At 47.2% G+C, this 15,223-nt stretch overlaps 1 protein-coding gene across 2 annotated transcripts in view; it reads right to left on the bottom strand.

The window, feature by feature from the left end:
- Positions 1-731: 731 nt before the first annotated feature.
- Positions 732-15,223, bottom strand: part of ITGA9 (integrin, alpha 9) — a 333,283-nt gene continuing 318,791 nt past the window's right edge. Inside the window, exon 28 of one of the 2 annotated variants that reach the window (XM_012665738.1) lies at positions 732-5,316. In XM_012665738.1, the coding sequence (XP_012521192.1) occupies positions 5,218-5,316 (99 nt within the window). In that variant the 3' untranslated portion in view covers positions 732-5,217. Of the gene's footprint in view, positions 5,317-9,829; positions 11,907-15,223 lie in introns of those variants that run through there. The other variant, XM_012665747.1, reaches the window with a different exon arrangement.

The raw sequence follows: 15,223 nt of genomic DNA, 5'->3' as shown, positions 1-15,223 counted from the left end.
AACACATAAAACAAAGCAAAACCACAGACAATCCGACCTCCCTAAAGATAACCAGTCTTAACCCCTTGGTGTTTTCATACCTCTTCTACAGTGTGTGTTGTGTGTGTGTATGACTTTTAACCATAAAGGCAGAATATGAAGTTTTAATAAATATAAAGGCAATAATTAATGAAATACAAAGCAAAAATCAGCAGACTTGATCGGTACAGCCAAAGGCTTATTCTTGAAAAACACCAATAAAATAAGTAGAACTTTGTTGATTTCATCTAGAGAAAAAAAGAAAAACACAAATGAGCAACATTTGGGATAAGACCAAGGACATAACTAGACAGACGAAGGAGAGTAAAAATCTAAGAGAATACAATATTTGTAAATGTGTAAGAATGCTACCAAAAAACTTCTGAAAAAATGCTTAGTGACTGGTGGACACATGTGGAAGGCATCTACTAACAACGAGGAATCCACCCCATTTAATTTGGGCATGTTTATCTCAAGATCAAGATCCCAGGTATAGCCCTGGGCAGGCGGGTAATGCACGAAGAGGAGGGTGGCCACCGGTATGGAACCAAGGGTTGGGGGCAGTTCCCCTGCATCAGGTGGGCTGTTCATGTGCAGTGAGATGGACCTTGACATGCTCCTTAATATGCATGTTGTATTATACTAAAACCCAATTTTCAAAGACTTAAAAAGTTGTTATTAACAAAGAAACTACAGACCGAACTTCTGAATCATTTGCAGACATTTTTTTATTCCAAACATGTATCTTTGTAAACCTGGCATTTCCCAAACAGTGCAAGTGAATAGAAGTGACTGCATAGACTTCAATACATGTGACATCATGAGGTGGAACACCCCCTCCCCCCCAAATTCCTCAATGGAAATGTACATGGATGCATCAGTAATGTTCTAGAAGTGCAGATAGCGTGGGTGCCTGCCATGCAATTAATCACTCTTAAAGCTTTTAAGCTCACTCTGTCCATCACATCGTGCACATTAGAATTAAAAAAAAAAAAACTTTAAAGTCTGAAATCTAGATCATTGTGCTATAAAGCATTGCACCATGTTGGGAAATTTGTTCATTATCCTTCCCATGTGCTGAAAAATCAGAAGACATTCTAGAAGGTTCATTTTGGCCCTACTGGCTCTGTATCCTCCCTTCGGCCATTCTTTGTTTCATAAAATATTCTCCACTGTGTATATTATTACTCTATATATCAAAACAAAACATCAACTAAAACTGTGCATACTTGAAGCATTTCTGAAAAGACACTCACTTTCTGCCTTTTGTCTGCTGAAGGCCACAATGACAATTCTTTGCAGCACCTCTAAACTTCAAAGAAATCTGAACCAAGCATACATTTCACCAGGTGTACATTTCATGTGTAACCCAGGCATAACTGCATTCACCTGGCCATAATGCCTTACCCAAAAATAAAAGTTGTAAATAACCTTTCAAAAAATCTCCATGCTGGGGTTCAACACGTAGCATACAGCACATGGGGCGTTTGGAGGATCTGCTACACTTCCACATGAAAAACAGGTCCGAGGTGTTCCCGGGAGTGATACTGGGTTTTTGTTTTTAACCTCCTTGCCTTTGACTCAAGGACTGTAGGCTATACACGATTTGGTGAAGGAGGACTGTCTACTGGGCTTTCTACAAAGTTTACCAAATCTCTGAGTACTGGTGGTGCTGACTGAGGATTCCTGAAGACCTGCCAGGGGATGGGTGCTTGTCAGTCCCCATCGAGCTGGCGGCCCCTGCCCCCTCCTGCTGGTGTCCCCTTGTATCTAAACCTCTGGCCTCTTCTTTGTGACAGGTCCAGAACTTCAGGGATGTTCAAAATTCTCTCGAGTCCTATGTAAATTGAGCATAAGCAAATCTCCTTTGAAAAAGGGGTATTATTTTACTCAATTTTTACAAAGGTCCTTTTTCCTATTTAAAAAGTTTCCCAATCCTCTGACAGTTGGTTAAAACCATATAAATATGTAACTAAAAGCTGAAGCAAACTGAAATAATGCTGCCCGAGAGAACATCTTACAGGATTCCGCAGCAGACCCAGAGAAGCGGGGAGGGTAGAAAGTAGAACTCACTGTGCAATCTTGAAAGACTGTCCTGGGGAGGGAACACAGACATGCCAACCCACCTGCCTGCTTCCCTGAGAGCGTACTGAGGGCTTCTCAACTGGGATGGTGCAGGTGAACTGCCCAGGTTGAAAGAGCTCTAACAATATTCTTGGCTTCTTTCTTTATCATTGTGCTAAATGGTTAACTCCACGGTCCTTGGAGCCCTGCCTGTGACTCAGCAGGATCGGACGAGCAGAGCACCGTCCTTACCCAGACAGGTTCCTGGGCTGGCCGCCAGCATTTGCTGCTGGTGTTGCCAAGTACGGTTTCCTTAAAAACTGCCTCATGAAGTCTTTGTGACCTGGATGCACAACCACTCGTGTGGGTTTCCCATGCAGAGTCAAATGGATCCCGATTCTGAGACAGCCCACAGGAGTCCACCCTCTCTGAAATGGGGCTTTGCCCTCTGGCTGGCAGAACTGTGGGCCTGTGAGTCACCCTTCTACACTGTCACAAGAGGCACCTGTACTCCTTGCAGGAGGCAGGTTAGTGGCTATAAATACGTTAGGCCAGAGCTGCTGATGGAGCGGCTCCGGGATCTACCACCTAAGAATCCTAAATAATATATTAAAAGAAAACATGACACGATTAACAAGAGTCCATCAAAGGAAAGTGGCAAATGGGGTCCCATTTTTAAAAATCCACATTGTACATGCCATTGCAAGAGGCTTTGCCACCCTAAGGCAAAATGTGCCTGTGGTATTCTCCAGAGAACCTCTAGCACCTAGCACACTGCCTGACACACAGCAGGCACCCCATAAACAGCTGTTAAATGAGTGACTAAAACCCACCCAAGACTGCTTTTCTTATTGCTTTTGATAAACCTCATAAACAGACTCAGAGTGAGAGCTGGTTTCTTTGCCTGATCTGGCCCTGTAGCTCCTGCTGTGCCTCCATTCACAGTGAGAAGCAACGTCCCCGACTTCTAGGACCAGCTTAGTTCATGCCACTGGCCCCCTGACTTTGTTGTCTATTCCCACGTTCACCAGGAAGGAAGCCTAACTTACTATCTTTCTGCAGCAGGATCAACTGCATAGTAATAAGAAACCCAAAAACACACATACACACACTCCATGCCAGGTTTGCACCTGCCCAGCACCCTCATAATTCTGCCAAAATTTTAGATATGTTTGTATTAGCCAAGTATGTGTATGGAAAACCTGTCTCCCCTAAAGTTGAGTTCTGTGTCCTTTAACAATGTTCACAGACTGTCAACATGTTAGCTTTCAGTAAACATAAGAAAGATCCTTGGTCTTATGTAGTGTTTTATTCCCACTAGATGCCATCTGTGTGTAGCTCGGCTTTGGCAGGCTGCACGTAACAAGCCGTTCAGACTCTTCATTAGACGCTGCTCTCAGCCCTGTGTTTTCTGCTTATTAGATGGTTACCCAGCAGTGGCAACAGCAGCCATGGCTGCGAACAGTTACTGAGTGATCACTATGGGCTGGGTGCAGTGCTGAGCATGCTACATCCATCATCTCACTGCCCTTTTAGAAAATCACACCACACTCAAAACGGGGCAGCACAGTGCATCTGATAACATGTCTACTGTCAAACAGAGAGCTGGGGTATGGAAGGCTGCAACTCCGCATTCACACGTGCAGGGCGTGGGAGGACATCAGTGCTCTGCTCAGATCTGTTTACATCATTTCTGTATGTCTCCCAGGTTGGGGGTGCACCTGTGGCTTTTCTTTAGAGGACCATCTCTGAGCTCCTGGGGCCATTCTGCCGGCAGGAACTGAGAGCAGAATGTTTACATCTCCCCTGGGTGCAGGAACAAGAAAGCCCGGCTCCCTTGCCTCAGGTTGGGATTACTCTGAGGCCCAACTTACCCTCCAGAGCTCCCCTGATCAGGCTGAAGCTGCTCCATGGAACTTTCCCTGACATGGCACCTTTGCCTGGCTTCCTCCCCTCCCCCATCGTGCTTCCAGGGTCCTTTACTGGTATCCCCCAGGGGCACTTCCTTAGTAAGTTACTTGCACACAAATCCTTCTTTCAGGGTCTGCTTCTTGGGAACCCCACCTAAAACACTTTTTTAAAAAAAAGTTGAATGGTCATCTCTGGGAAGGAATCTGCAATTACCACTAGCTGGGACAGCAGAGTGGGAAGGAAAATGGAGACCTGTGAAATAAAATCACCGTGAAAATGCAATGCCTCCCAGCATACACACCCAAGTCTTTGCCTGAGGGGCACGGATTTAGTCCTCGTGGTGTGTGAACTCTGATGCATGACATCCAGGATGAGACGCCATTCTGAGGTTTAGCAGATGACCCACTGGTGGTGCTCCAAGCTTTCATCCATCAACCCAGGCAGGGAGAGGTGAGGTGTCTGCTGTATAAAGGTGACGCAGAGCAGACTTGCTGCTAGCATTCCATCCAAGTTCGTGTTGGGAATCTTCCAATGAAAGGTCCATATGAAAAAACACTTACAGTGCTTTAGCACACTTTAGTGCATGACTCCAAACTTGACTCCAGGCAATAAAGACGTGAAATGTCTTAGGGGTCCTGCCACATCCACAGTTTATATGCACCACTGCCAGCTTGGTGGATTCATTACATGAGGTTTCTTCAGCTTATTTTATCCGCAAGTCTTTTTAACAGCAAGTTCCAAAATACAATAAGATTTTTATCCTTTAAAATTTGTAAATTCATGTATATGTACTTCCAAGATTTTCAGCCAGATGTCAGTGCTTGAATGAATTATATAACTATTTAATAGAAATAATAAAACATTGATACAAATATAAAGACATAATCAGTATAAAAGGCTTATATTTATAAAAATACTTTTAGGTAACAGTTTTCCCCTGAGGGTTGACCATGCACGTTGCATCCATAAATATTGCTCGGCTCTCTAGCTTGCTTTCCAGAGTTCAGAGTTCATCTTTAAAAGAAAGTGGTGGTGGCTCTGGTCGTGTGACCTGGCCGCAGTGGCTGCCGCAGGCTGGCACCTGGGCTCGACAGAATGAGGAAGAGAACAGCATCAGTGGGGCCTCCGAAAAATCTGGAGAAGATTTTTTTTCTTCCAAATATGGAAGATACAAAGATCAAGGATGACAGGCTAGTGATCGGGTCACATGACCGGTGTGGCAGCTCACTGGTTTTTCTGGACCAAGTCCCAACTGTCTTCGCTCTCTTTCCGGTTCTTTTCAGCTTCAATAATTTCTTTGTACCTTCGGCGAAAGAATCCCATCTGAAAGGCAGAAAGAGGACAGGCTGGGTTAGGAATGCGAGCGAATCCTCCACGGGGCTTCCAAGATAGCCTGGCTGTGAGTAGGGCTCCGAGGGGCTGCAAGGCACAAAATGCATGCACTTTCTGCGGGCTAGCTTAACAGTAAGTTGTTTGTTCCTTGTGAAATGCTTCTGGTGTAGTGTTTCCCAAACTGCGTGCTGGGGAACACTAGTTAATGAGAGGTGTTTGGGAGTGAAAAAAGGTTCCATGGCCAAATAAGTGTGGGAAATGCTTCATTCTTTTGTTCTTTCTTTTAGAGATTTGTAACATACAGCAGAACAGTAAAGGATCTAATAACTCTGGTGGGGAAGAAACCCGGGGACCTGACATTTCCCATGCTTATTTGGCTTTTGATAAAACTATTACCATCCTGACAGATATTAGCCATCTGTGGAATAATTTGATAAATATTGTTCTCACATGGTAAGCCTTTTTAAGCATCTGCAGGTCCATGTTCTACCTTGCTGTCATCTAGATCTTTCTCTCGAACCTTGGAATCCATGCTGGGTGCACCACAGTGAGCAGCATGTACTCATCAGGAATTGGGGTTTCAACCTCATCCAGGATGGCAGTTTCCTTTACCTTAGTTCTGAAAAGACCCTCCCTCTGACACTGAGTTTGGTTTTATGACTTGTCACATATGCTAAGATGATCTTCTAGTTTTTCTTCCACAGTCATCACAGGCACTACCAGCAAACATAGAAGCAACTTTTTGTTGCCCAAAGCTTACCTTTTCTCCCCGGCTCAGGGAGAGCTGGCATCTCTCATCCTTTGCTCACCAGCATTAGCGGTCTGTTTCTGAGGTCAGACATCCCTCCCTGCAGCTGGCCTTAAGCATGACGGACCGTAGTGGGTGTAGGAACACCCCAGCTCCCTCTCTCCTTGGAGGGGACAACCCCGAGGTGTGTGTTCTACCAGAGCTTCCCGGTGGAACTTGCCGGCAGAGGTAACCAGACTGACAACACATCCTTCATTGGCTTCCTTCCCTTCCCTGTCTTACTTCCCTGCCCTCCAACATTGTTTCCTGAGATTATCTCCTAAATAAACTACTTACACCTAAATCCTAGTTTCAACCTCCTTGAATATGGGAATTCAAACAGACATACACTGGATCTGCTGCTGGCAAGCCCGCTGCACTGCAGGTGCATGGAACTGCATTATCATTAGCTTGTAATTCCCAGAGTCGTATCTGAAAACCCTTAAGACTAGTAATCTCTGCAGTCTGTTGCCAACAGTGAGAGCACATATAAGGCATGCCCACAAATCATGAAACCCAGCTCTCGTGGGCACATCCAATGTCTTGCTGTCTGTGTATTTGTCCTTGGACTTCTTCACTGTGAGCCAAGTATCCAGGGAGGCACCACAGTCACCCCGATGGCCATGAGCTCCCTCACAGAGGGGAAAGCAGGTGGAGATCAGGAATTGTCTTACTGCACCATCTTCCTACCCACTTCCTATCCAGTATGGGCCACTGGCCTAGCCAGAGATGAGAACTGTCAAGAGAGCTCCGAGGTAGCTCCACTCACATTGCCAAGGACACCCTAAGCATTCGCTTTGAGTGGAGTCAACAAGGTGGTCCAGTTTGAACAACTGGGAAGGAACAGCTTTCTTAGAACAACTGGCAAGTCTTGTGTTCTGAGCTTCAATCCTCAAGGCCAGTTTTGTAAGCAGACATTGAGTTCCTGGTGTCTTCCGCCTTAGAGGTTTCTTCCCAGGGCCACATTCATCAGAACCCCATGTTCTGACACCTCCACACATACACTTTTCTCTCCTCAAACCTCTATCACTTCTCCCCTCTGCAAGGGACGTGAAAAGGGGGCTTGGCCTGAATGTTCTGGATAATTAGGAAGAGTCACTGTTGTCACCCCCACAGCAGCCCAGAGAATCAGATCAAGACTTAATGGAAATGTCTAAGAAGCTACTGCTTGAAATGTCATTCTTTAGAGATAAAATGTGGCTGGTCACATGCATCTCCTGTGTTGAGGAGAACATAATCATGAAACTGTGGCTGGACATGACAGGGAATAAGATTCTTCTTTAGCAACAGCTTTGGCTGCTGATGGTGTAATGTTCCCAAAATCCCAGGCTACCCAGTTTTAATTCCAGAGATGTAACATATCCCTACTGTGGCACCAATCAAGTAGAATTTTATCAGTCTGCTTCCTTAGGATCTTCTGCATGTCTTAGGACTCCTAGAGGCAGGATTTGTGCTTTTTATCCCCAGCAGTTCCTGTCTCACCCAGACTTGGTACCAGTGACGAAGTGCAGAAATGTCCACAACCCTTCCTTCCCGCCATGTCCACGTAACTCTGTAGCTAGTCCCATCATCAAGTGGAGTCTGTTTTCCCAGCCTTGAATCTCTGCTGAGACTTGTTTCGACAACTGGATAATAGGGAGGTGATGCTGTCTGTTCCACACTTAGGCCCCAAGGGGCCTTGTACACTTCCAGTTACTTTCTCAGAACTCTGCCCTGCCTGCAGGCAAACAGGCTAGTCTAGCCTGCTGGAAGATGAGAAGCCACCGGCTGAGTCCCTCCCAGACCAGTGAACCCCTAACTGCTTGCAGGTGCATGTGTGAATCTGGCTGAGACCAAAGAACTGCCCAGTTGAGCTCGGTCCAAATCACCAACCCACAGAATTGTGACCTACACAGCTGGATGTTGTTTTTAAGCTACTAAACTTTGGGGTGGTTTGTTATGCAGCGTAAGTTGCCTGGTACAGAACTTGATTGTTTTTGCTCACTTCCTGCATGAATCAGAGGGGCAGCTGACAGGGTTCTAGACATAAGGGACATCAGTGTGCCTTGTCTTGCTGAACCAGGCTTTTCATGTTATCAGTAAAGTGAAGGCACCATGGTCTCTTGCAGACATCTGGGGTGAGCTCTTTTAGTGGAGTGGGGTCAGCATTAGGTCTGAAAATCACCCTCCCACCTCGCCCTGACCCCCAGCTGGCGGTACCTGTAGAGCTGCTCTCAGAAACAGTGTTGCAAACTGTATGCCCCACCCCAGTGCTACAGTCTTGATTCCTGTTCCCAACACAAGCTGGGTGTGTAATCTCTTGGATGAGAGGTTAGAGCTGCCACTGATGTCTTTCTTACTTATTTGGAGCCCAAAGAATGATTCTTAAAACGTAATGCACTTTCATGGCTAGGAAGTGGTGGGTACAGTAGTGCAGGCTGTGCACTGCATGTAAGAGGGTAGGGGTGTGCCACTCACATCACAGATACCATAGATACGTAAATTGATTACAACTCTTTTCCAACAGATGGCAGTAGAGTGTCTCATTCTAATAAAATCAGTAGATTTTTCTGAATTTTCGGAGAGATTTTCTGAATTTTCTGACAGAAGTAAAGGGTTTTGAGGAAGGGGTGCTGTTTTACTAGTCTTTACAAGGTGCCATTTGGTCTAATGGTGACCCTATCAAACTAATATTGTTTCTTATATGATCAAACTACTTATATTTCAGAAAAGGAGGATGTCTCCCTTGTGCTTTTGCTTAGAGCCTAGTTTTGGCTTTCGGTACGGAGCCCATTGACAGAGAGCACTGGTCCCCCTGCAAACAACTGTCACACAGGCTTGTCCAGTGCCACAAGGGTCTGCTCAGAAGAGGTCTGTGGAAGAGATGTGGTGTAAGGAGCCCAGAATCCTGATTACTACTCATGCTCCGACTACTACCCTCTGGGCCATGAGGAAGGTCATTTTCTGGCTCTGAGCCCCAGTGTCTCTGTCTCTGCCCGAGAGATCAACGGCGTTCTCAGACCTCTTCCAGCCCTGAAACATGATGACAGCTTTTCCTGTTGTCCCCAAAGTGAATTCAAGGCCATAGACTGTGGGCCTCATAGCTGTGTATGCAGGATTCAGGGAACAAGGCACTGAGCCCTTGTCCGGTGTCGATTTTTCTCAAAGATTTTTGGAAAATTTTTTGAAAATTCGATTTTCAAAATTTTTATCAATTTTTGAGAGAAACAAGTAAAACATAGTTTAATAATTTTTAAATGATTATGAGGTCTTTGAATTCATAAAACACATGCAGTTATGTTCACTTTTTAAACTTTTACAGTCTTTCGGATTACAGGATTTCAACATGAATTTTACCAGTGTGGGAAGGAGGCAAGCCTTGGAGGAGTGGAACAAGTAGCTCTCTGTCAGACGTCTCATAAGCGTCAGAGTTAGGGCCTTCACGTGTAAGTCTAGGACTCTTAACTCCTGTAACGTAGTGACTGTCTGACAATCTCATCAGGAATGGAAAAAATATCAATCCTTTTTTTAAAAAGTCAAAACAAACAACCCTCAAGAACAAGTCACCTACAGTAATCTCTGCAGGAAATGGAAAGAGCATGTTGTCCTCTAAGCCCCCTGTAGGCATAATATTGTTCTCAGTAGGTGTCGATAACTACAGATCAACAAACGAAGAACAGATCTTCCTTGCTAACATTTTTTAATAGAATGTCCATTAGGAACGAGGAAGTGAAAAACTAAATTCAGCCAGGTTTTCCCATATCCCTGAGTAACATTACACTGAAGACAATGACTCTGAATTTGATCATCTAACAAGTACAGACGGTGCCTGACTTAATGATGGTTTGACTTAGGATTTTTGACTTCATGATGGGTTTATCAGAGTATTAAATGCATTTTCAACTTACGATATTGTAGGTCGAGGAGCATCTGTAGCATCTTAGCACACGTGCCAGAGGAGACCCATGAGGCCCCGCACTCTGCCACATATGTCACTTCACAGCCAGTTCTACCTACTCCATCGGGACCTAGGTCCCCCCTCCACTTGGGCAGTTAGCACACCCCAAAGTTAAGCAGGCCTCCCTCAGACACACGCCGGCTCCTGTTAGTGCTCATGGGTACCTCGGGGAAAACCGGGATGTGCTGGGCAAATCCCTCTTTTGCTGCCAGTTGAGCCCACCCTGAAGGTGCTGGGAAATGATGAGCTAAGCTGGACCCTCAGCTGTCCCAGGCTCACTTCCAATCCAATGGAGTCAATGTTTTCCTGCACTTTTTCTGGAACTTTCCAGGGCTTGCTTTGCCACTTGAGGGGCAAGGGGCTGTGTTAACTGTTCTGTCTGTAGCAGAGGAAACATGCACAGAAATCCTAGAGGAGACTCAAGCCATGCTTTGCTCGGCCGGAGGCCAAGGGAGCAGTGTGCTCTCTGGTTTTGTGTCTTCACTGGTCTTGATGGGGCCTGCAGTCCCAAAGAGCAGCTCCCTGAACCCTCTCGACAGACTTACACAATACTATGATATAACCCTGTCTGAAAAAACTGCCAGAAAACTCCTAGGGAAAGAGCAGTTCCCCCAATTAGCCCTAATTAGGCGAGTGCTGCGCGAGGCCTGGGGCCTCAGGGACCAGGCCTGCCCGAGTTCTGGGGTACCCAGCCCTGCAGCACCAGCCTCATCCTGTCCAGCCCGTGTTGGGGTGAGAGGGACTGGCGGACAACTCCATGGCGTGTGGTATCTTGGGGGCTCACTCTAACTCCCCCACCATTGTGTTGCTTCCTGGGCAGCGATTCTAAGGCCCTTGGACACGCTCCTTCTTTGGACTAACTCAGGGCCTCGTGTTTATGGGTCTCTTCAGTTACTCGACTATTTACATAGCATGTCTCTGTCTCGAGATGTCGACAGTGCAACATCAGCCCAATATTTACTTGCAAACATAAACAAGCCCCCCCCGAATGTCTCTGGCACACGGTTTTAATTGAGGCAGTGTTGGGGGGTGGTGTGTGTGTGTGTGTGTGCACGTGTGTCTGTGCATTTTCGTTTTCTTTGGAGAAGCAGGGACAAGTTCTCACAGCCCAGTTTGGAGGGAAGGTGATCACCCAGTGACCTCCGGAGGGGCTGCCAAACCTTACACATTCTCTGAGCCATTTCACAGATTTATTTTTCTAAGCGTTTCTGCTTGAGGTCAGAAGTAATGCTCTCAAATAAAAACCATGAACCCAAAGCCAGCCCGAAAGCAGCAGGCTCTTGGAACAGCCCCAGCTGACAGAGTTTGAGGCAGCCCTTTCCCGAGAGGCGGCGAACACATGCTGCAGCCCTCCTCTTCGCCACTGGGGCAGTCAGGTCCAGGCCTTCGCCACAGGGCTGGCAAAGCGGTGGCACTTCCCTTTGCTCCAAGCCATCTCGGCTTGCAAAAGGATAGAGAGGAGAGGAAGTGGAGGGTCCTTGGCTGAAAGCAGTGGAGGAGGATGCGGAGCCTTCCCTGTCACTGGCCTGTGTGTTTTGGCGAACGGCAAACAGACAGACAGGAGGGGGGACAGGAGGAGGGCATGAGAGAGGTTGGGGGAGGGAGGAGCTTGGAGCCCTAAATGAGGGCAGGGGGGTGTCTTTCTTCCAAAGGAAAAACACCTAGGCATCTCTGCTGTCTTTCCATGCAAGCCAGGCTGGCTCAATGAGCTGAAGGTATTTCTTGAAGGTGCAAGTCACATACAAAGTTGTTATCCCTCCTGCACCTCTGAACAATTAAACTTTCTCCTCATAAACAGGCCTGTATGATTGTCTTGAAGAGGCGCCAGGCCCAGGCATCTTCCAGCCCAGTCAGGAGCTGAAGGGAAGGAGAGGGACTCATTTGGATTCTTCCTCCTTTAAAAGAGTTTCATATTTCAAAGTTTTCTTCCTGCATGGTGGTTTGGCAGGCTACTGTAATCCTCGCACATAAAGTTTAAATTATGGCTCCCAGCGTCTGCTAACATCTCGGCTTTGGGAGAGCTGATTAGGATCTATTTCAGAATTTGAAGAAGGGTCTGGTTAGCTTTGGGCCCTCGTTGTGGATTTTGTGTCGGAGCCAGGGCCTGCTGCCGCCAAGCATGAGAGAATGCCTGGGATGCCAGCAGAGGGGCCTTCTGGAAGGCCCCAGGAGCTACACGGAGTCAGAGGCAGATGGGGAGGCTGGCAGGCTGCAGCTCAGCTCTGGGAAAGGCATTTGCTGACCCTATAAGGGCTTTCTGTGTTAGAGAAGTGGTTAATAGCAGCACACTGCATGAATAGGGAGGCCAGGGGCTGGTGGCACAGGCCAACTCCTGCTCAGCTACGCTCTCTGCTCACCTAACCGCTTTTCCCAGAGGTCTTCGAGACTGAGTGAGGGCTCTGTTTTACCTCTGTTGTTTTTATCTCTGAACCTTTGCCCAGGGCCTGCCACCTAGTAGGGACGCGATGCCATGTGCCGAATGAAGGTGCTGGCCACCTTGCAGACATCGCAGGCCTGTGTGGTACTATGGATGCATCGGCGCAGCCAGCGGCCTTGCTCAGCTTGCAGCGCTATGGTGCAGTTCATGTTATGCAACACATTTTTGGGAATAACTACCTTTGGCTCATGAGCTCAAGGCAGGGGCAAGCAGTCACAGGTAGCCACGTCAAGAGCTACTCTAGAAGGAAAAACGACTTCGAATCCTGCCTTCCCCACCCTGGGTAAGGGCAACCATCCTTTGTCTGAACAGTAACAGGGACAGACAGCTACGCTTTTTATCTCCCCGACCTCTCAAGTCTAACTCGTCACCAAATCCGCCTGTTCTAGCTCGGTCTCCTCCTCTTCACCCATGGACACGGCCCTCACCCCCACTCTGTCCCCAGATCGCTCTCCTGACACAGATCTGGCCAGGCCGCAGCTCCGCTTACAGGCCTCCCACACTCTCCCTTTGTCCTGGTCAGTGAGGCCTTCGCAATGGCGGTAGCTGGTCTCATTGCGGGTCACCGACTGCCCTCCTGTGACACACCTCACAGGCTGCTCCACACAAACACGGCTTATTTTCTCACCTCCTCTTCCCTCTGGATGGAATAACCACCTGCCCTTCCCTGCCCGGAAAACTCAAAGCCAACCCGAGCTCAGACGTGAGTGACACCTCATTTGTGAAACGTCCTCTGACTTCCACTGGGGGTTTCTACGTGCTAAGCACAGTGCTAAGCATTCTCCCTGCTGGATGTGCTTGTCTCCTCTTCACAGAGGAGGAAACTGAGGGTCACAGAGGGCAGGCGACACTCCCAAGGCCTCACAGCTGGCAAGTGAGAGAGCCGGGACTACAGAGCACAGCTGTCAGCCCATCCGCTCACTGTACTGTGCGGCCTTTTAACCCCACTCCCCTCACGGGGGCGAGGGAGGGGGATTCATGGCGCCTTCTCAGCTTCCAGAGCAGTCACCGCAGGGCACTCGCCACCCTCCACTATGCTGGGTGGTGAGGCTGGCACGGGCAGGGAAGGGGCACAGTCATCGTCGCATCCTGCAGCCTAGTGCAGTGCTTGGGACAAAGTGTTCAACAAACACGAGTGGAAATGAAATACTGCTCTGGGATGACTAGCAAAGCCGTTCTGACCCATGTGGCCTTGCTGAACAGCTTCCGCAAAGCTTCCCTCCACCTGTTAGTGAAGGCAAGGCCTTGTCTGGGTTAAGGCACGTGGTGTGCTCCTTCACTGCCGTGACCAGTCGCCCTCCACGTCCTGGCAGAGGGTGAAGTCTGCCTTCTTGGATCCTGGCTCTTCAGATCCCACCCAGCTGGGTGACCTCAGGGGTCTGGCCACCCATGACAGCCATCTTCTGTAACCACACTTTCTTTAAACAAACACTGCAAGAGCGAAGCAAAGCAGATGGCAGGCGGGAGGAGGTGGGCGTATGCAGAGGAGACGGGACACCCCTGAGTGGGCATGCCTGCCATGGGGGCGGGGGCATGGCCACACACTCCCTGCCCTGTCTGGTCTACACACCCACCTATGGGGGACAGCATCTCCTCTCATTTTAAGAGCCCACAGAAAGCAGAAGGAAGTACACACACACACACACACACACCCCCTTGCTGCTCAGCGAGAAGCCTGTCTTTTCAGACCCATACACTGAGCAGGCTTTGTTCTCCACCCACAGACCAGAGGCTGTCTCAGCAGGAAGGAGTTGGAGTTGGAGAAAAGGGAGAATTAAGAATCTTTCTGGCAATGCAGATTAAATAAACAAGAAATTGGCAGATTTTTAAAAAAAAGGTAATTTCCACTATTGGCAAATATACAGGAAAACAGACGCTTCTGATACACTGCTTGTGGGAGGGTGAATTGGTATAACCTTTCTACAGGGCAATTTGCAATAAATAAAGGCGTAAAACACCCATTCCTTTTGGCTCTGTAATTCCATTTCTAGGGTTTTGTCCTAAGGACATAATGAGGGTTTTGTGCAAACATTTGGCTCCAAGGATATTTACTGTGGCACTGTTAAAGAAGTGTGACACCAGGAGCAACCTAAATTCCAACATCAGGGACTGGATGGGTAAACTGCAGACACTCCATAGCCTTAAGACAGGGCTGGAAACAGGCTTTGAGCAACATGGAAAGACGTTCACAGTATTGTCTTCAGGGGAAAATGGGTTGCAAAACACTACACGGGATGTCCGAAAAGCATGGAACATAAGATAAACTTATTTTCAAGTAATATGTTCAATGTATTTTCTTCAACCTTCACATGACTTTTTAGGTGAAGTATCTCTAAATTTAAAGCAATGGATCCAATTGTTAATCTGAAAGAAGTACAACAAACACATTATTTTTCCTGTATTTCTAGACTTCCTGGGAAGTCTGAGGTGTACTTGTCACATTTTTTCCAGAGTAATAATTGAACCCCTTGCTTTAAATTTAGAGGCACTTCACCTGAAACTATATTGCATATATTACTGGAAAATTTAACTAATACACTATTGAAAAATAAGCTGATCCTATGAGAATGCGTGGTCTACATCTATACATGCAGGGAAAAAGGTCAAAAAGAGACAGTGCTGTGGTTATCATGGCTACTTTTGGGATGTGAACTCCTAAATGTTTTACAACCTTTTTTCCTTATTGATATGTTATCACGTTTGGACAATAAATACACATTTTGTAATCCCAAAGAAA

The sequence above is a fragment of the Propithecus coquereli genome, unplaced genomic scaffold (assembly GCF_000956105.1).
Source record: "Propithecus coquereli isolate 6110/MARCELLA unplaced genomic scaffold, Pcoq_1.0 Scaffold1, whole genome shotgun sequence".
Classification (NCBI taxonomy): Eukaryota; Metazoa; Chordata; class Mammalia; order Primates; family Indriidae; genus Propithecus; species Propithecus coquereli.
Note: the sequence above shows the minus strand (reverse complement) of the source record. Positions and strands in the feature narration are given on the sequence as shown.